At 47.6% G+C, this 25,946-nt stretch overlaps 1 protein-coding gene across 1 annotated transcript in view; it reads right to left on the reverse strand.

Moving 5' to 3' along the window:
* The window catches only part of Kcnh1 (potassium voltage-gated channel subfamily H member 1), a 168,776-nt gene extending 147,421 nt beyond the window's left edge, over nt 1-21,355 (reverse strand). Inside the window, exon 1 of the mRNA XM_059281027.1 lies at nt 20,839-21,355. Within this exon, the coding sequence (XP_059137010.1) occupies nt 20,839-21,355 (517 nt within the window). The remainder of the gene's footprint in view (nt 1-20,838) is intronic.
* Nucleotides 21,356-25,946: the final 4,591 nt, after the last annotated feature.

Here is a 25,946-nt window from a genome sequence, read left to right on the forward strand (position 1 = left end):
TGGGGGAAATATGAGGATGTTTTGACTGCACAGAGGCTTCCTGGAGCAGGATTCGGAGCTGAGGCAGGAACAGAGACGAGGGTGCAGATGCTATACTGGAGGCTCAGCAGAGCTGGTCACACTAGTGACTGGGACACAAACACTGGACCAAGGTCATCATCGGGCTGAGAGTGGAGTGGCAGAAGAGCACAGATGTATCTGTAGACACTGGTGAAGGGACCACAGTCCTGTGACACATTGTCATGTCCCCTGTCCCCCACTGTTTCCATCTTCTTCCTCCTCCTCAGCGGAGCTAGACTGCAAAGAGTCCCAGCCCCAAAACTACAGCCCTCATACACCTCACACCACCTTGTGAAAAACAACACACACACACACACACACACACACACACACACACACATACACATGCACACAAACATACACACACATATATACACACATACACACACACTACACACACACATACATATACACACATAAACACACTACACACATTACACACACACACACACACACACACACACACACTCTAGGATCCCTAGAAGAGAAGCTGTATGCTCTAATGTACCCTCAGTTAACTGCCTGGCCTAACTGTGGTACTGTATACCACCGGTTTCCATATTTATATTTCTGAGCCAAACTACCTCACAAAGCCCAGCTAAGCCAACTCTCTACTTAGAGGCCTTGGGGAGCTCAAGCTCATGCAGCACCCGACCCACTTCACACTTGGTCGGCCTCCATCCTCCCAGCTCCATGGAAGGCACCAGTACCCAGAATCCTCTGGCTAATTCTTCCAAAGCCAGTCAGTCAGTGCCTCCTAACCCACCCCAGGTCTCCCCGTCTCTATCCATTTCCACTGTGGCCCCAGTCATGTGACCTGGGATCCCTGCCCGCTGCAGACCCTGTGTCGCTCATAAACGACCCCCTCTTCTTGCACACAGCTCACTCACTGTGTCATTCCTGGACCCTTGTCTCACATGCTGGCATCCCCGGCTCTAAGCAGCCATATTTGCAAAGTGTTTTGTTTAAAGCCATGCCCTAGGCCTGTTGACTGATAGACCAGCCTTAGGCAGGGAGGACCCTACTTCTTCCGGTGCATCTCCATGACCAGATTGACAGAGGAAAGTGTCTGTAGCCCACATCCAACTCTGCAGACCCTTCTTTAAGATGCTCTTCAGAAGACACATGGCCCATGACTGAGGGGGCAGTATGGGAATGGTTGGAGTGGTTCCTGTGGTGTGTTCTTCTTATTTACCAGCAATGACAGTAATTAACCTCTAAAGAGCACACTGCCATCTTCATGGTGGAGACCTGCTCATAAAGTCAGAGAAAGTAATTTTTTCCCTGAGCAGGGAAATAGAACATATGTAGAGTTCTGGCTTCACATTCACAAAGCCCTAGGTTCAATTCCCACCACCACCAACACACACACACACACACACACACACACACACACACACACACAAAGGTCACAGATAATTTTTTGTCAATTTGACACAAGTCATCTGGGAAGAGACAGCCTCAGGTATAGGCACACCTGTAGGGCATTTCTTAATTAGTGATTGATGTGGGAGGGCCCAGCTCACAATGGGCAGTGCCACTCCTGGGCTCATGGTCCTGGGAGTTCTTTCTACTATAAGAAAGCAGGCTGAGCAAGCCAGTAAGCAGTCCTCCTCCATAGCCTCTGATCAGTTCCTACCTCCAGGTTCCTACCCTGCTTGAATTCCTGCCCTGGCTGCCTTGGATGATGAACTGTGATGTGGAAGTGTACTGGTCATGGTGTTTCAGCAGTAGTAACCCTGGCTTAGACAGTCTACTTTGCTTTAGGTCATAATCTCTTAAAAGACAGGCCCTGAAAACAATCTCTCCCTGGGCCCACTGCCAGGCACAGGTCTAGGAACTCAGGGCTCCTCCATACATATATGAATGATGAGTTCACAAACACAGTCCACAGACAGCTCTCTCTGTAAACTTCAAAACCAAGTGCTGTTTAGAGATTTGGAGAGAATGTTGTCAGACAAAATAAGAAGAACACACCACAGGAACCACTCCAACCATTCCCATACCGCCCCCTCAGTCAATGGCGCCAAGTCCAGGTTGTTACCAAGGATGCTGGCCAACTTCTCAAAGGGCCAGGTCCTCCCTAACTTGACTTCCTATACATTGGGGTGAAACCAACTTCAGACAAACGCACCAGAACCTGGAAAAAGGTGGAAGCAAGAGTAGGATGTTGGGGGCTTGAGTAGCCAGGACCAGAGCCCGGCCTCCAGGCTCTGCCATAGCCACCTTCTGGACCCGCCTCCTGACTGGCTCCCGGCAGCCATGTCTCAGCAACCCACAGGCTGGGGGCTGATGCGACAACTGAGTATGTTTGCCAGGCCTTCCTCCTAAGCGTTTGGGGGTGTGTAAATGTGGGGAGGGTGTTTCTCCTCTGTGGTTTTAATCATCAACCTGACACCACCTAGAGTCGCTGGAGGACGAGTCTCAATGAGGGACTGTCTTCATCAGGTTGGGCCGTGGGCCTGTCTATGGGGGAGTTGTCTTGTTTGCATTAATTGATGTAGGGAGACCTGGCCCACTGTCACTATTCCCTGGTTTGGGTTTCTGGACTACACAAGATTAGAGAGAGCTAGCCGAGCGAAGAATCAGGTGGGCAGCATGGGTGCATCTGCTTCTCTGTGCCTGTGGCTAAGGGTGTGGTGTGACCAGCTGTCTCGGGCTCCTGCGTCTGAGACTTCCCTGCAGTGATGGCCTGTGACCTGGAACTGTAAGCTGCACTAAACCCATGTTTGTCCGCGATGCCTTCTGTCCGGTTTCTCATCACTGCAACAGAAATTAAACCGCGACACCCTGCATTCCACCCCGGCCCATCGACCTTTCTTCATAGAGGTGGCTGCAAAGTAGACAGAACCACTTCTGTTTCTGGTGGATTCGATGAATCTTCATGTCTGGAGTGTCAGGGAGGCTGGTAGGTTAATTCCATGAAGAGTTTCAGAGGAATTGCATCTACTGTGTTCTTATCCACAGTGGCAGCAGGCTGAGCTAGAGCTGAAAGATAAAGAAGGGAAAAGGCCGGAAGCGGTTCCCCCATCACCAGTGGGGCTCCCTGACAGTTTCAGAGTCACAGGGGGCAGACTGAGCCCTGACAGGGTTTCACTGCTCACAGGCAGCCACCCCGAGCAAAGCACAGGGCCCAAAGCCTGGCAGAGGGTGAGGGACAGTGGCTCTTTTAAATCCCTGGGAAGCTGGCTAGGAAACAATTCTGTAGCTAAGAATGAAGCCCTGGGTTAATTCAGGAAAAGGATCATCAGAAGCTCTCCTTGGGGGAAGGCAGACAAGAAATGAGAGGTCAGAAGGAAGAAATGAACGTGCTTGGGCAAACAGGAAGAGTGCAAGTCAGCTTTCCAATGTTATAATAAAATACCTGAGCTAATTAACTTAAAAGAAAGAAAGGTTCTCTTGGCTTACAAGGTTTCCATCCATAGCTGTGGCGACATACACCACCACTGGAAGGCAGAGCAGAAGTCTCACCTCCCAGCAGCTGCAGCATGAAAAAACAGACAATATTTTCAAGGGAATGGTATCCCCCAGCCATCTAACTTCCTCCACCAGGCCCCACCCCTGGAGATTCCACCACCTCCCTACTGGACCACAGGCCTTTGGGGGGATAAACTGGATTAGACTGGTTTAGTGTGGTCATAACCTTGGTGGAAAGGAACACAAAGGCGGATCTAAGCTGCAGTGAAGCCCTCATGGCCCCAAACAAAAGCAAACAATGATTCCAGAAGACCTGTCAGGCACTTGGACCTTTAAATGTCAGGCATCCAGAGGACAGAGAGGGATGGTCCCTTTCCAAAACATCATACCTTATACTCCGCACAATGAAGGCTGGCCTCAGAACACAGGCACTTCTGCTTCTGGCTCAGGCCCTGAACTGCACTACTCAAGATGCATACATGGGTGGCCCAGAGGGGTGGGGGACCATGTGAAGAGACTGTCACCATGAGCAAAAGCAGCATTGTGGGGAGGCATAGGAAGTGTCCAGGGCTAGATCTGAGCACTTGTTCAGCTCACCCTAGTGAGGCTCAAGCTTAGGGCCCTGGAGGCTCAAGAGAACAATGCAGATGTTGCAGAACTGCTGACCATGGCCTTTGTGCTCCTGGGAAATGTAGACAAAATTACCAGAGCCAAGGGTCCAAACCTCTGTGTTCACAAAGGCAATGGGAGGGGAGCAGCTCTGACTGGGGGCTGGAGGGGAACGTCTTCGTAGCTGCCACCCAGCAGCCCACAAGCATGCCACATGGCTGACAGCTGTAACCTTGGCATTGTTGTCTCTGCCTACCTGACTGGGAATCCAGCCTACAGCAAGGCAAGCCTCCACAATGCAGTGGCACCGAAGCCCCAGCCCTTGGAAGGGACATTGTCAAGAGCTGTCCATCTGCATGCTTCAGTACTCCTGGACTCCCTCCAATGCTGTCCTTGCTACCACAGCCCACACTCAAGCCTCTTTCTCCACTAAAACAAACGCAAACTCCTTGCTGTTTCACGTCCCACCTTGCTCTCCTCAGCCAAGCTCTAACAGTGGATCCCCTCTGTAATCTCTGGGCTCCTCTTCTGCTCTCGAAGGATCCAGCTCTTCAGCACATTCCACCCTCCCATACCAGCTGCAGCTTCCTGCTGGAGCCTCATTCCCATACACCAGCAGCTTGATCCCATACACTCAGGCAGTCCAGGTTGCTGGATCCTTCAGCCTGCCCCCTCCTCCTCTCCCCTCTCCATCTCCCCTTCTCTCCAGACTCTCACAACAAACTCCCGCTGGTCCTTGATCCCCTAAGCCTCCCATCTTCCCTGAGGAATCCATACAATCAGAATTACGTACTTACCCACCCTCTCTAGACTGCAGGTTTATCCTTTCATTTGAGCTCAGCATCCTGCAGCTCAATCTTTCGTAAAGTGAATGAATAAAATGTGTTTGCCAACCGCAGTCAAAATTGATCACCCCTGGAGAACTTGGCACCCAAGAACATGTCAGGCTCCTTCCAGAAGGCCAGTTCTACAAGAAGGCCTGACTTTACCTGATAACTCAGTCATACTCCTAGAGTCTCACCATGTACCCATCTACTCCAGCCACAGATGATGGGAATAGTATTTCATTACATTAGCAAATAGAAAAAAAAAAGTTGTTTGTTCACTTCAGAGTAAAATAAAGGATCTAATTGCTACTAAGAGGTACAGACTATATCTATTGCACATAGTAAGTGTTCAATGGAAGTTAAGAGTGGGCAAGTGGAATGCAGTAACTAAGAGATCAGCATCCTGTTCGTCTTCTTGTTCAAACACAAGCAAAAGCCCAAGGAGCTTCCTACAGCAGTTCTGGACCAAAGTTACAGAGTAGATGTCAAATCCACCCTCAGAAGATGATGGAGGCCACAGGAGTGTGACAGAGAGGAAAGCTGATACACAGCAGCAGACACAGAGATGTCCCACTCCCTGCATTTACTTAACATTCCTGTCTCCTCCTTCAGGACAGAGCTGCCACCCTGCACATCACCTGGAGAAGAGCAGGCAAGGGGTGCTTTGGGAAGGACTGGGGTACCTCAGTGATTCTCTAGTTATGTACCAGGGAATGCACCTGCAAGCTCAGCCTGGGTCCTGAGGAGCCCTGTAATGTCAAGCCAAGCCCTCTCACTAATATGCCAATTAAGGTCATTAAACTACAAATGTGAGAATATTCAACCTGAGGATGTTTAAGTAAGGTGATAACTGCTTTATAAAAGCCTGGGGGTGGGAGAGCAGCAGCAGAGTGTGTCCTGCAGTGTGGTGACATCATCACAAGCTTGCCCAGAGGAAAAAGAGCTCCTTTCTCAAACCTCTTCTTCTGGTCCCACAAGCTCCCCACCAGTCTCCACTCCCTCAGGACCTCCAACTTTAGTGAACAAGCAATGAGAAGAGACTTGGTGCACGTGGTGGAAGACATGGGGGGATTCTCATTGAGGCAAGAGCATTGATTTCAAGGGCTGATGGCATGAACAAGCAAATAGCCCTGTAGTTGATGATGGAGGGAGAAGGTTCTGGAGCTACGATGCATGGAGGCTGGCTACCTTCTTGAACTTCATGGGCATCTGTGCCATTTTTGAAAGAGGGGCTGGAGCCAGAAAAGTTCTAGACAGTTCTCATCAGGCAACACCCACATCTGCATTTGTAGTGAGAAGACAGAGAGGAAGAGGAAGAATGGCCACTGTGATCCCAGACGACTGTGTCAGTCACTCAGGACTCACCACTACCCAGACCCCCACCAAGGACTTCACAAACACGATGTCTGTGGCTCACGACTAGACTGCCGGGCAGACATCATCACTTACAATTTGCAGAGGTAGAAGCTGTTTATCAGAAGGGGGCTCCTAGCTTGGAAATCTCCCAAAGCCACCCAGAGAAGGGGTAGCAAAGGGGGCATAGGAAGAAGAGACCATATCTACGGCCCATTTTCATCAGGGTCTACCCATCTCACTTTCCCTCCCAGCTCCCCACAGAACATCGGCCCTCTCAGAGACAGGAAAAAGAGCACCTGGAACCCTGGAAGGAATCTGGACCTAGGTTGGGCTCAGGACACAGAGTCAGTGAGTATATGCAGTTGGAGCTTTGAATCCCTGCTCCTCCACCTCCTGGGGGATTTGAGGCAGGTGACCACTGCCTTTCTATATCTTGGTTTTCTTATTTGTGACATGGCTGTAATGGCACAGTCCACCTCACAGAGCTGTGAAGAAGGAGTCAGTGTGAGTTAATGGTATCTGCTACCAAGTTACCAATAACATCAACATTGCCATTACCTTATTTGTCTAAACATAAAAGCCATACGTCTGGGTACCACTGAGCTTCAGTACATAGACAGAGGCACTGGCCGTTAAGTATTCTCCATTATCTAAGCATGATTGGAATGGCCAGTGCAGATGCCTCCCAGCTGCATGAGCCCTGAGTCCTGTAAGCAGAACAGCCTCGGCCAGCACTGCGGTTCACTCTGGTTAGCGCAGGACAAGCTCTTCTTTCATCTCAATGAAGCCAGGCCGAGACGGAACTGTTGGCACTACTCTTGTTCCCTGTAGGGCCCTCAAAGGGACAGCAGTGGGGCTCCAAGGGGAAGAAACTCTTATGAGGACCAGGGCATGGGCTCTCACCCACTGCACAGGTTGTCATGGAAGGAAAGTCATGCATCTGAGCCACACACTGACACAGTCTTACCTGTGTGAAAGATGCTTGCTTGCTCCAAGCAGTGTGTAAGCAGAGGGAACTTAACCATACTCCCTAAATCAAACCGACTCAGTCCAGGATAAGCCCTCAGCTCCCTCACATCAGCTGGCACCTGTACGCTGACAGTCTCCCCTCACAGGGGTTCCAGGAATGTGGGGAGCAACTGGTTGAAGAAGCAAGAAAGTGGGGGCCACAGTGGCAGGCTGCATGCCCAGAGAGGGAAGTCCTGGCTCTACCTGTAGCTGGCTGGCTGTGAGTGCTGGGCCTCTGAACCTGGGCATCAGAAGCAGCTAGGCCTCCTTGGCTCACTGTCCTTGGCAAAGCAGGGTGGTCAGCAGCCATGCCTGACCACCAGAGCATCATGGCAGACAGGCACAGTGCCCAGGGGAGGGATGATAGGGTGCTATGTAGTCAGACACCATCTTGTAGCACGGCTGCTCGGGTTTAGCCAATACCCTGTGACTCTCAGGAGCTCTCACTGGAAAGAAGGGCATAATAGCACTCCATAATCTTGGCGATCTTAGCTCTGGCTTTCAGAAACATCCCAGAAAAATGCAGAAGTCTTCAGAACTATTTCTTACAAGTTCTTTAGTACATGGAAATGCTACACCCAGCAGGTAAACAAAAGAAGTGGTGCATACAGGTATTCCACCCACACATTTCCTTCATTCTCTCAAGGATGTTGGGAGCACATCTCCCCTCCTGGCAGCTTCTGAAGTGAGCCAGAGAGGAAGATGGGTGTCAGGGTAGCGGTGCCAGATGTGAGTGTGATTAAATGAGGCGACACCTATGAGTGGCTGTGGGGCAGATCAGGCCATTCATGATTGGAGGCCAGGGAGGTGAGCACCAGAGGGTGGGTTCAAGCCCTAGACCCTGAAAGACAGCACTGAAAATGAAAGAAAAGAAAATGGACTTCTTTTTTCATTTATTTTGTTTTGTTTTTCTAGACAGGGTTTCTCTGTGTAGCCCTGGCTATCCTAGAACTCACTCTGTAGATCAGGCTGGCCTTGAGATGTACCTGCCTCTGCCTCTCAAGTGCTGGGACTAAAGTTGTGCACCACCGCCACCCAGCAAAACTGGATGTCTTAAACATGTCCACTTCTATGTGTTGAAGGGTAAAAGGGAAAGGTAACCAGAATGGAAGGAAATGCCTGTGATCGTGTCTCACAGACAGTCCAGAATCATAAAGGTAAATTTCAAATTACAACTCAGCTAAACCCACATCTAAGCCCATGCGGGTAATGGTTACAATGTATTTAATGAGAGATCCTGGGAACCACCCTGCTGAGAGTGGAACTGGGGGCGAATGGCCACTTCCCAGGATTACACCTCTACAGAGTAAGTGAGTAACACTTCTCCTTAACTGCTAAGAGGTGAGGAAGGGCTCATTCTACTGGGATCATGGAGTTGAGTCCAAAAGCCAGTTCAAGAGAAGGTAGACACATAGCCTTGCACATGTAGATGTTGGCCAAGAGCAAGTCTTGCCTAGCAGCACTGCCATAGCTGACTGAAGTTCTGTGAGAAGAGAGAACACAGAGCCTTCCTGCTCCAACTCAAATAGAGTTTATGGAAAGAGACTGGGATGAAGAAAATCTTCAGCAAGAGACAGTCGAATACTGGCAACACAGTCCCAGTCCGTGAGTTTAACAGGATGACACAGGATGCTTCCCCACATTGGAGCAAGCATCAAGCTCCTGCAAGTCACTGTGGGTAACACAGGACATCAGCACTTCAATGGCCAGAAAGATCCACCAACCATAAGAGGATCATGTGGCAACCAAGAACCCACAGGAGGTGTTAGAGAAGACCTACAGAATATGGCATTTAAAATGTTTTAAGAACTTAGACTTTTCTGGACAATGAGACGCATCTGCTCCTGGCAGCACCAAATACGTCAAGGAAGACAATGGGCATCGAAGACACTCTATATGGAGTTTATCTTCTTCTCGGCAAAAATAGCCACTTGGGCAAAAACTGTTCTTGCCTAGACTGCTTGACAAAATGTTGTATCGACTGGACATGCAGGATCCATAGAAAGGTGACCATTAAACTTTGCAAGGCAAAATGATCCTTCAGGTTCCTGCTTTGCAGAGGAAACTGCCAGATATTCTACAGGACACAGAGAAAAGTGACTGAGAGACTCTAGACCTGTGGGCTGAAGATGGATGCCCCAACATTACAGAGGAACTTTGGGTGACTGTCCAGGCAGGCAGCCGTCTCTGTCATTCTAGATTTTTGGAAGTTGCTTACACTGCATTTCCTGTTTACTTAGTTACTACTGTATCCTTCTGAGGTCTTTGATGTAGTTGAAGACTAGATAGTTATAATTTCCTTGCAATAAAAGATAAGTTAGATATGAAACCTTAGACTCACAAATATAGGATAGATAAGATATCTTCTTTAATTTTGCCAAACACAAATAGACTAGATATTATAACTATAATTCTTGCTTGATAATTGTTTTGTTATATGTAATTTTACTATGTTAAAGTTAAAACCTTCCTTTAAAAAAAGGGGGGGGGAGTGCTGGGGATATTTTTCTGTATGTTGTGAATGTGTGTTGCTCTGATTTGGTTGATAAATAAAACACTGATTGGCCAGCAAGGCAGGAAGTATAGTATAGGCAGGATAAGTAGACAGGAGAATTCTGGGAATAGGAAGGCTAAGTCGGGAGTCGTCAGCCAGACACAGAGGAAGCAAGACATGAAGGCAGAACTGAAAAAAGGTACCAAGCCACATGGCTAAACATAAAAAAAGAATTATGGGTTAGTTTAAATATAAGAGCTAGCAAGTGGTAGGCCTGAGCTAATGGTCAAGCAGTTTTAATTAACATAAGCCTCTGAGTGTTTACTTGGGTCCAAGTGGCTGCAGGACCACAGGAGCTGGGCAGGACCAGGAAAACCTCAGCTACAGCCAGGCATGGAAAGAAAGCACATGAGCTGTTGGAGGAATAGCCATGGATGGAAAGGGGATGGGACCAGGTGAGAGAGGAGGCAGCTCTGGGTTGTGAAGATGGCTCCATCAGTAAAGTGCTTACCGCATAAACACCTGGACCTGGGTTCAGACCCCCAGTACTCACAGGAAAGACAGAGGCATGGCAGTGCCTGCCTGTAACCCCAGTTCTAGGGCGGCAGAGACAGGCCAGTCAATCTAACCAACTGGTGAGCACTAAGCTCAGTGAGAGACTCTGTCTCCCCAGAAAAACAACAACAACCACCTGGAGAAGTGGTCAAGGGGAGCACCTGATGACCTGACGTTAAGCTCTGACTTCCACACTTGTGCACACATGCATGCTCCTTGCCCCCATACCCCCGAATGCCTACTTATAATTATGCATGGCTCCCCATACCACTCCCACAAAAAGCAATAGGCAGCACTGGAGACCCTGGATTAACAACAACAAAAACAAAATCACTAACATGCCTCAGACAGCAAGCCTTGTCTTGTTATTTGCACCGACTTGAATGAACTAGAGATCACTGTGTTGAGTGAAATAAGCCGGGCACTGGAAAAATCAACACCACATGATCTCACACATATTTGGAAGCTAAAAGAGTTGCTCTCCCAGAAATAAAGACTAGATCTGTGGTTCCAGAAGCCAAGGGGAGAGGGACAAGGGGAAACAGAGAGAGGCTGAGCAATGGATATGGAAATACAGATGGAAGCCAGAAGCTCTGAGCCCTATGGCACAGATGACAATGGCAGACTATATATATACAAAAGTGAAAGAATTATGAAGGCTTTCCCCTGGAAGATGTGAATGTTTGTGAGCTGGGGACATGGCTCAGTGGTAGAGCTCTGGGGATATGGCTCAGTGGTAGAGCTCTGGGGATATGGCTCAGTGGTAGAGCTCTGGGGATATGGCTCAGTGGTAGAGCTCTGGGGATATGGCTCAGTGGTAGAGCACTTGCCCAGCATGTGAAAGGCCCTGAGTTCACTCCCTAGTACTGCAAATAAATAAATACTTAAATACATACATACATACATACATACATACATACATACATACATAACACACTATGTGTGTAATGGATATTACACAGAAATTCATGAACATATGTACAACTTTTATGTTTTTGTAAACTGGTTGATTTTTTTTTAATTAAAACTGAGCTAGGGAGATGGCTCTCTGGTTAAAGTGTTTGCCATGCAAAAGTGAGGACCAGGATTCATCCCCAGAACCCACAGAAATGCTGGATGGGTATGGTAGCCACCCTGTAATTCCAGTGTCGGAAGGCAAAGACAGAGGATCCCCAGAGAAAGCTGGCTAGTAAGACTAGCCGTTAGTGAACTCTAGGTTTGAGTGAGAGATCCTGCCTCAGTGAATATGCTGGCAGAACAGTTGAAAAGGATTCGCAGCATCAACCTTGAATCTCCACATGCATGTGCACCACACACACATGCCCCCTACACTTGCATACACACATATGCACCTGAAAAAAAATTTTAATTAAAACCTTAAATGAGGTGAATTCTAACAATCTTGCTACATATGACATAAAGGAAAAGTAGAGTTTTGTGCTGGTTACTACATCCTTGCTTATGTCTGCGTTCCTAAATGAAATAGTGATTCGCACAAATGTCACTTTGTGGGGTTGGGTTCAAAAAGCCAACTGCAAAGGGGAATCCTGGGAACATGGTTGATGGGACAACTTCCAGAATGAGTCTGGAGCTCAGGGAGTGCCCACACCACAGGAGATCTGGTTCATTTTCACTAGAAGACAATGGCTGCCCATCTGTCCTCATACCATATCTAAGCGGCCATGGGAAGGGTTTGATCTGTGAGGGGGTTGAGGGCAGAAGAGGAAGCAAAGATGAAAGGCTGAAATGACAGAGCTGTGTTCACAAAGCCCTGTGCTCTGAAATCTGCCTCCCTCCCACTTGTTAAACTGCCAAGGCCTCCTGTGGCTGCCTGTGATCATAGCTAAGTGTAATTAAACACCTGAGCTTCCCAGGAGGGACTGACTCCAAAGCCAGCCAGGAAGAACCCTTGGCTCCCATCTGTCCCTGCCTCTGTCCCGAGGGGCCATCTTTGTCCAACAGCCTTGTCACTGTGCCCTGCAGGGCTGTCCCGTTTGTGGGGACTCCATCAAGTGTGCTTTAGTTTCTCCAGTGGGTAATTCCACTTCACCCACAGGAAACCTGGGCTCTTCAACCAGAGGTATGGCCTGCCATCATGCCTGTTCTAAGCAGAAGGAGGCATTCCTTCCCCCTGCTCTGGCTCTGCCCTGCATTCAAGCTCACCCGAGAATCTCTCCCCTTCCTCTCCTATAGCACAAATACAGGGTCAGCCAAGGTTTGCCCTGCTCTGCAGAGCTCAGGGTGACTCCACACATGCCTGCCTTCCTCCAAAGCCTGTGTCCTTCAACATGGGACAGTACCTGTTCCTTGCCAAGCTTTCTTGAGGCAGTGGTAGGTTTTGTTACCACACAGCTCTAATTCAGAGACAGGCCTCTAGCTGATGAGAGCTAAAATCATTTCCTCTCACATGTGCACAAAGGACCACAGTGAAGAAAAGTGAGAAAGGAAAAGGTTCTGAGAGAATGCAGCGTCAGGTCAGCTGAGGATTCATGGAGCTTGGCCCTCCAAGTGCTTGTCTGAAAGCATCCTCACCAGAAGATTCTCCTGTATGGAGTCTCACACACAAACCTTCATTAAACACTTCTCACACAAACGATGGGCAATGCCTCTTCCCACCACCATCTTTTCTGTCATGCCTCCTTCCAGCCTTTAATCCCGTAACCAACACCTGCCAAAATCCCTGGTAGAAATGTCATCAGACTCAAATCCACGAAGGCACAGTAAAGATCAATCTCTCCACTGACATGAGGCCGTCTGTGGCTCCCAAGCAGATGCCGGGCAGAAACGAAGGTTCTAGAAGGGACAGCCTTGCCCTTCACCACTGCCACTCTGTTTGCAGCATTCCCAGACAAAGACGCAGCTCGGGAACACAGCAGTGTCATCCCATCAAGCAGCAGAGCTGAGCTAGGATCCATTCCACGCTTGTCTGATTTGGGCTTTTCAAAGCTCTGTGACTTCAGGAACATCAAGGTGGCTTCTGACCCATCGCCAGCTACACAGCAGCTTGGCTGGCTCTGTGGGTCCTCTAAAGAGGGCTGTCCCAAAGAAGTGGGCGATCTCTGAATAAACTGACTGACAGATGGGCTGTGGAGTCTTCGGTCTGAGAGACTGAGTGATACAACCCACACAGACTGCAGGAATCCCTCAGGTCAAAGGCCCAGTGTGCAGCCCAGACACCGTCTAAGCGGAAGAAGGACAGAAGTCTGGCTGCTCAAAACACGCAGCATACTGGCCTCATGGCAAGGTGTTGCAATCCCCAGCTCTCGGCACATAGAAGACTCAGCCAGGACAGGCAGGGAAGGGCAGGCACTCATCTTGGACCACCGGTGCTTTCTCCTTACTCCCTGGAGGAAAGCAGGGAATGGGTGACGGCTGAATTCTCTGAAGCCACCTTGTTCTTGTTGGGAACCGGGGCAGTAGCTTAGACTTGTGGAAAGACGATGACTCATACATCTTCAGAAACCTTCCCTACTAGATGCTCATTTTAAAGAAAGGAAAATTCTCTTCTCTTCAGTATGGTTTCTCTTTAGCTGCCTGATTGTATCAGTCTATCAGTTTCAAACAATGATAAACAATCGATAGAAGCAGCTGGAGGTAGGAAATGACATTTATCAATTCCTCCGCTGCGAGTGGAAAGTGAGCTGTTCCCGCCCTTGACCCACCACCCCATCTCCCTGTGCTTTGACACAATCCATGAATGCACCAGCGCATGACCCACCAGCATCATTTGTGGTGAACAGAACCAATGGTTGTCATGGCAATTGGAGACAGTGAGAACAACACTGCTCAGGATTGGTGAGCCCAGCTCCCCCCTTTGCTAGCTGTAGGACCTGTGGCAAGCGACACCACTGACTCCCTAGTCAGAAAGAGAGGCAGTACTACCTTCCCCACAGAGTGCTATGAACTTCAAAGGAGACAGGCACAGAAGCACAGTAGAAACAAAATGTTGAATTCTAACAATATTACCACTTCCATCTCGGTAGAAATTACATTTAAAAAAAATAAGTGAATTTTGCAAATAATGTGCCCATCTGTAAGGCCAGAGACAATTCCTCCATTCGCTTGCATCGCCATCCAAGCTTCCTAACATCTAGGGACTGTTTTGTTGTAATTTTTTCTTCTGGGTGCAGTGTGGCAATCAGATAATTTTTATTATAATTGTAAGTCAAAATTAGAGAACTATCTTGCAGGAAGGCATCTCCCTGCCATCTCTCCACTGCCCTCCACAGCTCCTCAGCTCTTAATTCTGCATGCCCTCCACATACACAACAGAAAGGATGTTTTCCCTTGCTGTATCCCAAAATAATCTGCAAGGGAAGCAGCAACACAAAGAGAAAGACTTTGTTGTCAGGCAAAACTGGGATCAAAATCCAGCTCAGCGACCTCTGAAGCCATGCCCTGGGGCAAGCTATTCTGTGTCTGTCGAAGAGAGAGGCATGAGACCTGTTTTAAGGGCTGTGGGGCTGCGAATGCCTTACTTGGGATGTTTTGGGGGCTCAGGGTTCTAGTTCCTTCTTTTGGGAGCTCCTCTGTCTTGCCCAGTCAGGATGCTGCCAGTCAGGCATGGGCAGTGACTGTGGGAGGCCTCTCTACCAACAACTTCCCTTAACTTGCTCCATGGTCAGGCCAACTTGCTTCTCGAAGGTCTGTTTGTATCTAGAAAACTCACATCCAGACGTGCTCGCACACTGCCCATTACACACTGCATGCAAGGCAAGTTCAAATTCTCTTACAGAAGACCACACCCTCAGGACTAATGAGGTTGAGAACATCATCACTGGTTGAGTTCCATAAATGTGCTACAAGATGGGGAATGGGGAGCAGGAAAGAGCTCCTACTGCTGGCGTCCTAGAGGGACCTCAGTGCTGGATGCCAAGCATCAGTCAGTTCTTCTGGCAGGCAGACCTGGCTGGTTCTAAGTGACACTCTTTCCTACACTCCAGCAGCACATGTCCAGGCATAGAAGAGAAGAGGGAACACAGAGGGACCCACAGGTCCAGCCCTCTAGAGTCTCCTTGGACCTGAACAAAAGCCACAGTGAGAAAGATATCGAGATCATTAAATGCATGTTCAGAGAAAGGTCCAGTATGCAAAAAAACAACGCCCCACCCCCTGCAAATGGCCCATGACCCTAAAGGGCACAATCAATGTGGCTGGGGACAGGGTTGGAGAAAGTGGAGCTTGTTTTCTGTAAGAGAGGAATAAGGAAAGAGAGGGGCAGGTGCTAGTTCCAGGCTGGGCCACAGGTGGAGATGACCACGGCCGTGGGCGGTGGGTAGGGGTAAATCAAGTTCCAGAGAAAAAGCAGAGCATTCCCTGGCTAGAAAAGACAACTAAGAATAAGTGATAAATGAGTGCTTATTTCTCCCAGAGAATTCTGAACACTGCCCCACTTCCCAAAATAAACATAAACCAAAAATGAGATAAAATAGCATTCCCGTGCTCCTCAGACAGAGCAGCAATTATTGTTTTATTTTTTCTAAGAACAGGAAACACAAAATTAACTGGGAAGAGCAAGAGGCAGCCACAGTTAACGGCACTGAAAGTCTTGGCCTCTGGACAGAAAACTCTTACCTTCTTCACAGGCTGCCACATCTCATCATGGCATGTCCTTCCAAGGGCAGCCCCTCTGCTCTCACCAAAACTAAACTGTACAACCCAGACCACAGAGCAGACCTCACACTTCTCCCCGGTAAAACACCACTACATTTTGTTTTTCTCTTTCCCCCTCAACCAGTGATACAGGATAGGCTGAGATTCCATTTCTCAGACTCTCTTGCAGCGACATGTGTCTAGGTCATCAAATCCCAGCCAATGAGATATGAAAAGAAAGAATACAAATGACTTCCTAGTCTTGTTCTCAAAAGAGAGGTGTGCTGCTGGCCTTTCCCATCCCTTCCTTCCTATATTCTGGGAAAAGACCGTGATGAAGCTAGAACAGCCACATGGGATCCCAACACAGAAGAGGCTCATGAACATGGTGAAGAAGCTGGTCCTGGTGTCTGTGAGGCAGTCAGGCAAAGCCTAAACTTTCAAGAAACATGTGTTGGGTCTCTGCCCAATAGAAGATTCGGTATCCCATAATTAATAACTTCCTCAGTAGCACTGAACATCCCTTCCCAAAGTTTAAGGCCTTAACCGTTCAGAACAAACAAGTCAATATTTATTGAGAGTCTGTAGTCTATTAAAATCGTCTAAGAGTATCTTCACTCTCCCACCCACCCCTAAGTTCTTACTGAGAGTTGTGACCATATCATTTTAGAAATACCAGAAGGCGACAGAAGCAGCCCGCTCAGAGTGGGCCCAGTGTTGTGTGGGAGTGCCAAGCCTTAGGGAGCATTCAAAAGCATTCATCTGGAAGGCTCAGGTCCAGCTGGAGAGGGAGAGGAGGGGCTGTGTAGGACTCGGGTGTTCACACGAGTCCCTGGGCACTGGTGCCCAGCCTGCACTTGAAGGCACTGAGCTGGAGGTAGACTGGGAAGAAAGATGTGAGTCACAGACACAGGGAGCTGCACAGGGCTGGGGTGGTGTCTAGAGTCCCTGCCATCACCAGAGAGGGAGGGTGAGTGCCACTTACTTAAAGTGACAGAGTGACAGTGGTGACATTATGAGGAGAAACAGAAAAGTATAAGTACATATTTAGATAACGGCAGCTGTCTCTTCATCCTCAAAGTCCTCCTGGAGAGCCATCCGAGGTACGGCCAGATCCCAACATGAGGCTGAGACAAATCACTGTTTCCATACTCATTTTCTTTCCTTGGGAATCCCTCAAATGCCAGGGGATGGATCAGCCACAGTAAGTACTCCAACTTCAGGCCCTTGTCACTGGCTTGTTTGAACAGGGAGGCCAGGGCAAGGGCTGGCTACAACTTCTACCTAAAGCCCGTTGAGGACAGCCTCGGTTTTCACGTCCTCCTAATGGTCTATTAGGTCTATTAGAATGGAGAAAAGTAGGCTAGCTTGCAAATGCTTCATTTTCCTGTTTCCTGGAATGCTCTGGAGAATAAGCACACAGTAATGAGACATTCAGAGCAGACAGAAGAAGCAACAGAAATCACACATTACCTATAGCACAGTTAATACGGGCCCAGAAGAGCCAAGAAATGCTATCCCCATGGCACAAAAAATTCAGTAGACAGGGGAAAAATTGAGTGTCATTCCTCACTTCAGCAATTGCTAGGTAGCCTTGGAGGGAGACAGCACAGAGGTCTCAGGATATGCTCAGGCTCTCACTGCCACATATCTCAATCCTGGTGTAAGTCTGACCTCAGGAGTGGTTCAGAAGGGGCATAAGTGTGCACATATGTGCACAGAGAAAACAGAAGGGAGAAGCCTCACACTGGCAGCCATCCTGAAGGAAGGCTGTTCTGGATGCACATTCACAAGGCTGATTACCAACCATTATACATGATGCAAAATCTTTCTCATCAACACGGGAATTTGTCAGACATATGTCACCACTGTAACCCTAAGTGATAGATTGCTGAAAAATGGCTGCTTCCCTAAACACCTGGTCCTGAGTCTGGAGCATAACTGTGTTCTTGAATTAAAACAATAAACAAGCATAGAGTTTCCACAACAGGCATGGGTAGGTTGCTCAAGTTCACAGAAGGAATTTTCCACATGTCAGTGAGTGAGCATGGGGAATCTGTGCAGGCGGCCCACACCAAGCATGTGACTCCATCACGATCACAGGTGAGAGGTCCATTGAACCCTCTCCCCCCTGCCCACCAGCCCCACATTCTTGAGAAGGTGAGATAACAGGCAGAGTAAGCTATTGAGGATGTGGGTGTGCTCAGCATAGTGTCTGGCCGTCACAAGAGCTCTGCAAACAGTTAAACAGGAGCTCTTAGCCCAACAGTCCTCACGCTTCACCACACAGAGGAAACGGCCTGAGTATCATTCTTCTATTATCATAAAGAATGGAAATGTTGCCTGGCTCTGAGAAGATGGGAACACAAACGAGGTGGAAAAGACTGGGGTTCCCCCTAGGTACTAGGAAATAAGACTCTCATGGGAGAATAGTTTGGGAAAGGAAAGAGTATGTTTGTCTTCATTGTATGCTCCTAGGGCTTTTTTCTTTCTTCTCTGGGCGAGAAACTTCAAGGAAGCCCTGAAAGCCTTTTGAGACCATGAAATGGACCCTTTTCTGATTGACCACTCTTAGTAAATTCTCAGTAATGGCTATAATGGGCCGTTCATCTCCCCTGAAGGGAAGGAAGTCAGGCCCTATGCACAGCATATCACTTTGATTATTCGGTACCCCAAGACTCATACAAATTCTGGAAGCTAGCTGGAAAGCATCTCAGTGGTGGGGTACATGCCTAACATATGAAGATGCCAAGTTTGATCCCCAGCACTGGAGTTTCGTTTTGTTTGTAAGTTGCAAGTCCTGACTAGAAACCAGCGCAGTTAAGGCTGAAACCCTGCTAGAAGAGAAAAAGTCTTAAATCTTTGCCTGAGACATGAGAAAGCACCCCAAGTTCTAATTAAACTGAAGCAATTAGCCACCCACGGATCCTTCACTCAGCTTCCCATGGCCAGGCAATCATCTCTATTAAAACCCATTTTAAAATAAGGAGCAAGCGCAACAGCGACACCAGCACCCAGTTCTCAGAATCAATTACCCCTTTAGACACATCCTGTAAAGACTCTCAGGAATCTGCTTGCGTCAGGCATGAGGAGGGCACTACAAGAAGCCAGCGGTGATCAAGGGACAGGACAATGTGGGGCGACAAAGTCTACCCCAGATCTGGATCTCTCAACAAGTAGGCAAAGAGTGTCAACAATTCACTCATCAATGCCACCATGAAGGACCGTATCCAAGAAGAGGAAGGCCTGCCTGTGGGCTCGGGAGGTTGAGTTCTCTGTATGACCACTGCCAACGGAAGCTTCTCCAGTGTCACCTTGTCCCATGTGGTCTGTCACTGAAGCACCAACACAGTACAGTGGACACTATGGCAGCGTGAGCACAAACCACTCAGGTTCACTGATGTCTCCAGCCAGGCAGGTTCCCGCCCCACTAGCACTTCCCAGAATAAAGGAAGGTCAATATTGTCAGCCAAAGGCACTTTCTAGACTCTTCTACAGCAAAATCCACATACTTGTCAGTGGTAAAATGACTCAGACTTAAGCACTTGCCTCAAGAACTAGAGGGATATTCAATGCAAGAACAGTATCCCATTAAACTATTTCTGTGTGTGTGTGTGTGTGTGTGTGTGTGTGTGTGTGTGTGTGTGTGATGTTATGTGTTGAGCATGGAGATTTCTCCACCAAGAGACAGACAGGAAAATACTGATCTTACTTGGGAATGATTATGACTCAGGTCTATAATCCCAGCACTCAGGTAGGCTGAGGCAAGAGGATTGGCAGGAGTTTGAGCTAGCCTAGGCTATACAGTGAGTTCCAAGTCATCCATCCCGGGCTACATTGCAAGAACTGGTCTTCAAAAAAATAAAAGAAAACAGGGTGAGGAGGGAAGGAAGGAAGAGCATGGAAGGAAGGAGGCTATGACTCAGACTAGCTCTAGAGAAATAAAATTCCCCCTAGGGAGCACTTAAGAGGAGAGTAATTGTTCCAGAATATTTCATTCAACCCCGAGCTTCAGCAGCCTTCTCACTCTAACATAACCATGTGAAGACGACCGAGGCACCCTAAGCTCTTCTCTCATTGTTTTTTTTCTCATGCCAGGTTGGACTATGTAGATCCAACCTACGTTTAAACTGACACATGGCACAAGACACACTTTAGATGCTGAGTGTCCGCTAAAGTATTCTCATCAAGAAAATAACAGGGAAAGCGAGGCAGCTGTGTAAGAAGATGGCAGTCAGTTTGACTCTGCTGTGACCATTTCACTGTGTAACTAAAACACCACACTGATTACTTTAAGACTAAAGCGGACACAGGAAGACCTGCCATGGCTCTGTGTTCTTAGCAAACTGTATGTAAAACAGTCTTTCTAAACTTAGTAAAACCCAAGGATCCAGATGACCACATACACACAGGAAGCAGACTAGTGAGGCACCAAAAACTAACAGTTGTCTCTCCTTCTCTCTCCCCATCTCTCCCCTTTTCTCTTCCTTTCTTTCTGCTAACAGGGTGTCACATAGCCCAGGCAAGCCTAGAACTTTCTATCTAGCTAAAGATGACCTTGAACTCCTGATTGTCACCACTCTCTGAATTCTGAGATTATCCACATGCTCCACCACGCCTGGTTTGTACAGTGCTGAGGATGGAACCCAGGGCTTTACTACATGTTAGGCAAGCACTTTACCAGCTGAACGACAGCCCCACTCCTCTTGTGCACCTCTGAAATTGGCTTCTCAATGAGCATGTGCTGATTTAAAGACCAGGAATACCATAGACCTAGTCTTCAGGCGAAAACACGTCCGTCGGTCATTTTAAGCACTCATTCCTTGATCCTGCCAGGGAGCAGCCCCCACCCCACTTTCAGCCTGCAGCAGGCCTGGCCACCAGCCAAGTTCCCCACTCCGGCCCGAGTGTCATACTCACAGCCAATCATCATTATGGCCACTGCGAAGATCTTCTCAATGTCAGTGGATGGGGCGATGTTCCCGAAGCCCACGCTGGTGAGGCTGGTCATGGTGAAGTACAGTGAGGAGATGTAGACAGAATTCTTGCTGGGCCCGCCTTCCCACTTCCCCGAGCCGGACCCATTGAACTGGTATGGAGTGCCGATGTCCATCGCCAGCTGGTAGAGCCAGCTGTTGTTCCGGATCGTCTTGGTGTCTTCATCAAAGATCTCGTAGTCCCCAATGCTGTACCAGATGCAGGCCATCCAGTGCGCAGCCAGCCCAAACACGCACACCAGCAAGACTAGTACCGCAGCTCCATACTCGATGTAATGGTCCAGCTTGCGGGCCACCCGCCCAAGACGGAGCAGCCGCACAACTTTCAGAGAACTGAACAGGCTGCTGATGCCCTGGAAGGGGATGGACACAGAATCAGAGAGAAAGAACAAAGCTAATGTTCCATCCGTCAGCCCCACCACTGCCATTAGTTTAAGCATCGTGTGTTTCCTTGACATGCAATATTATACAACCCTTAAAAAAACTTAAAATTAGAATCTTGTTTAAAAAAGATATTATTTATTTTAATTTTATGTGTATGAATTTTTATCTGCAGCTACGTATGTGCACCATGTGCTTGCCTGGTGCCTGTAGAGGCCAGAAGGGAATATCAGGTCCCCAGTGGGCAACTGCAAACTGGCAAGCACATGCTGGGAGCCAGACCTGCATCCTCTGTAAGAGCAGTGAGAGCTCTTAACTGCTAAGCCATCTCTCCAGGCTTTCAATTAGAATTCTATTCCAAGGATGTGTGGAATAGAGATTTCTATTTAGTGTTTTATGACTTGATTAAAAAAATAAACAAAACAAGTAGAGTTATTATAGATGAGAACAAATATATATATATATATATATATATATATATATATATATATATATATATATATATATATATATATATATATCTTTCTGTACCACTAGTTATCTTAAGAAAACTTTCAAGGGTTGTATAATATTTCATATTATATAATATGAAATATTTGAGTTGTATCATATTTATTTCATGTGGCAATGAATTATATAAACACTGCATTGCACATAAGCAAATAAATATGTGTGCATTAGAAAGCACTCAGGAACCACAGGCTTTTTTTAAATTCTATTTTCACATATTTTGTTATAAATGCATATATTTACCTAATTTACGTCATTATCTGCTGTGGGGTGTTCTGTATGGCAAATGTGTTGCTAATTAGTCAATAAATAAAACACTGATTGGCCATTGGCTAGGCAGGAAGTGTAGGCGTGACAAGGGGGAGAATAAAGCTGGGAAGTGGAAGGCTGAGTCAGAGAGACACTGCCAGCCACCACGATGACAAACAGCATATGAAGATGCCGGTAAGCCACGAGCCATGTGGCAAGGTATAGATTAATGGAAATGGATTAATTTAAGCTGTAAGAACAGTTAGCAAGAAGCCTGCCACGGCCATACAGTTTGCAACCAATATAAGTCTCTGTGTTTACTTGGTCGGGTCTGAGTGGCTGTGGGACTGACAGGTGAGAGAGATTTGTCCTGACTGTGGGCCAGGCAGAAAAACTCTAGCTACATATGGCGTCCAACGTGGTGGCAAGAGTTTCCACCTAAAAACTGAGAAAAAAGATTCTAAAACGGAGCTAAACACAGCTTCCTAATTGTCTCTCTCAAATGAGCAGCAGCTGCTGGTTTCAGCTACTGGTGGGTTCCTGGTGTGCGTGCTCAACCTGCAGTATGGCGGGAATCAGGCCTCTGCAAGTGGCACATTAAGCTGCGTGGTGGATTTAGCCTTTGCAGGTACAAAACAAAAAAAGAGGTTTTTGGGCTACACGCTGCTTGGATAAAAGCATAGACCCACGATAGCTTCCAGAGCTGGCGGTAAACGTAGCCATATTGGGAAGCTGAGGTGGGCGGAGCCAGCAGCCACAGCTGCTGCAGTTTAAGGCAATAGATTCACAATAAGACAGATTCAGATGTAATAGTTTACAATGTGTGTAAAAGATACATAGGCTTGAAAGAGACAAAAAAGGTGATATATAGAGTTATAGAAACAAATACATAGTTTTAAAAAATAAAGTCTTTAAAGAGACAGTAAAGGTAGTATAAAAAATAAGCCACGTAAAAATGGATATTACACAGAGAATCTGGATTGTGTTGTCTTTGGGATTTTCAACTGCAGAAAAACATTTGATTGTAAAAGCTGTTGAGTTAAACCAATATATATATTTTAAAGATATCTTGACTTCAAAATTTGGATATAAGGATATGTTGCTTTGGAAAAGAGTCTCTTTTGTTCCCACAGAAAGCCAGAGGCTATGGATTTGTTCAAGATTAAGATACATCAGGTTTGACCAGCCAAGACCCCCTGAAAGGTCTCCAATGACACCATGGCCCAGATGATCCAACATCCGGAATGGATTCAAGGCAACTGGCTCAGACGATACACCCTCATGGACTATTCCATAATTCTAAAATTTTCTTTGTTTCCCCATAAGATACAGCGCCCCCTTCCAGCAGGAAGTAGTAAGAGAAGCTACGCCCAAATTCCCAAATTGTATGTAATTTTACTTTAAGGTTAAAACCTTCCTTTTAAAAAAAAAAGGGGGAAGTGCTGTGGGGTGTTCTGTATGGCAAATGTGTTGCTAATTAGTCAATAAATAAAACACTGATTGGCCATTGGCTAGGCAGGAAGTGTAGGCGGGACAAAGGGGAGAATAAAGCTGGGAAGTGGAAGGCTGAGTCAGAGAGACACTGCTAGCCGCCACAATGACAAACAGCATATGAAGATGCCGGTAAGCCATGAGCCATGTGGCAAGGTATAGATTAATGGAAATGGATTAATTTAAGCTGTAAGAACAGTTAGCAAGAAGCCTGCCACGGCCATACAGTTTGCAACCAATATAAGTCTCTGTGTTTACTTGGTCGGGTCTGAGTGGCTGTGGGACTGACAGGTGAGAGAGATTTGTCCTGACTGTGGGCCAGGCAGAAAAACTCTAGCTACAATTATCACTAATTTAATAACTAGGAAAACACATTTAAAATTAAAGTGAATTAAGAAATGGCTGAGATGCACACCTTTAATCTCAGCACCAGCTGAGATTGGAGTTAGAGGCTAGCCTGGTCTACACAGTGAGTTCCAGGCCAGCCAAGGTTACATAGTAAGACCCTGCTTCAAACACACAAATAAATAAAAAAATTAAAGTAAGAGAAAGAGAGAAAGGGCTGGAAGAATAAAGAGTTGAGGTTCTGCTGGGAAGGGCATTACTTCTGTGAGGCTGGGGAAATACAGAGTCAAACACTGAGCACACACACACACACACACACACAGAGTCAGTCCAGGAAGCTGAACAAAAGCACAATGGTATGTAAAGAACATCAGGGTGAAAATCTAGGCCACATGTTCCCATTTGGACACTTCAGTGATCTGTCCATCCTCTTGTGTCAACAAGGAGGGGGTGGTCCAGAGCACCACTCAGCCTTCCACAAACACTAACCTACCCGCTCTCAGCACCCCTATGGGGACTTGAAAGACACTACAGATGCCACAGCACTTGGACCCCTCCCTACCTGATTCCAATTCTGACATGATTCTAAAATGAGTGCATTGGGAATTTCCATTAACTTTTCCCAATTCCTCTAAAAGCAAGCTAGAAAGAAAACAATAGAGATGTTTCTTTGAGTCAAGACTCTGTCAGCCTTTATCTAGTCAGAACCTAAGAAAGATGTCACCCTTCACCACAGGGAATGCAGGATTCCTTTCTTTTCCATCCACTAGGCAGCTTCTAGGCCTCCAGGACTCTTATCCTCTATCCTATTAAAGCCTCTGCCCTAGGTAACCTATGAGAGTAGAAGGAAAAGAAGCAAAGGCTTCCTGATGCCTGTGGAAGGAGGCACCCTGGGCTCACTTCCTGTTCACCAGTTCATCACTAAACTGTATTTATTTCTCAGGCTCCGTTCATCTACCTGAGTTCTTGTGGATGTCGCTTCCAGGGAAATCGTCTTGTCTGCAGGTAAGTCTGTGTGATCTTTTTTTTTTTTTTTTTTTTTTTTTTTTTTGTTTTTCGAGACAGGGTTTCTCTGTGTAGCTTTGCGCCTTTCCTGGAACTCACTTGGTAGCCCAGGCTGGCCTCGAACTCACAGAGATCCGCCTGGCTCTGCCTCCCGAGTGCTGGGATTAAAGGCGTGCGCCACCACCGCCCGGCTAAGTCTGTGTGATCTTAAAGCTATACCCTGGAGATGGTGGACCTACAGACAAGCCTGGGTCCCTAAAGTCCTGCGTGGGAGCTCAACCCAAGCTAACTTAAGTTGTAGCACGTGAATAAGGAAGAAATCCCTGAAATAAGCACGGAACTGTGTTTCCCTTGCCTACCAACTCCAGGGTCCCGTCCAAGCAGACCCCAAATGAGGCTGTGCAAAGGCAGGTCAGGAAAAGTGGGATTTGTTGCCTTCTCAGAAAAATAAAGCAAGGCTGGGTCTGTAGCTCAATGGCAGAGGGCTTACTCAGCTTGTGTGGAGCCCTGACTTTTATCCCCAGTGCCACAGAATAAATAAATAACAGAACAAATAAACAGGCTTCACAGCTGCAGAACCACAACAGATGTGGCGGTTTCTTATCTGGGAACAGAGCTCACACCAGCACCGCCATCCTCTCGGTGCTGTCCCCTCTCTGTGATCAACCTTGCCACCCAAGAGTGGACACGGCCTTCACAGGGGTCAGCAGACAGGGTGCGGGTAGCTCTCTCTGCACAGGCACCTGCACCCCAACAGAGGGTAACCAGCTTCCAGCATCTACAGCTGCCACGAAGGAGATATTTTGGGAGGCAAAGGAGTCTTCGGGATGAGTCAGAAATCACACACCACGTACGCAGCCACCCACACACCACCTCCTCCTGAGGGTCCCTGAAACCAGTTCAAAGAAAAGCTTGCTTCCCGGGGCAAAACTGCCTTCTCATTTTTCCTAGTCCATGCTCTGTTCAAAGCAACCCTCAGTGGTCCAGAGGCTCCCAAAGGCGGGCTGCCTCTCCGTGACCTTCCCCGTGACCACCCCCATGCCTCAGCTG

Source organism: Peromyscus eremicus, chromosome 15 (assembly GCF_949786415.1).
Source record: "Peromyscus eremicus chromosome 15, PerEre_H2_v1, whole genome shotgun sequence".
In the NCBI taxonomy this organism is placed as follows: Eukaryota; Metazoa; Chordata; class Mammalia; order Rodentia; family Cricetidae; genus Peromyscus; species Peromyscus eremicus.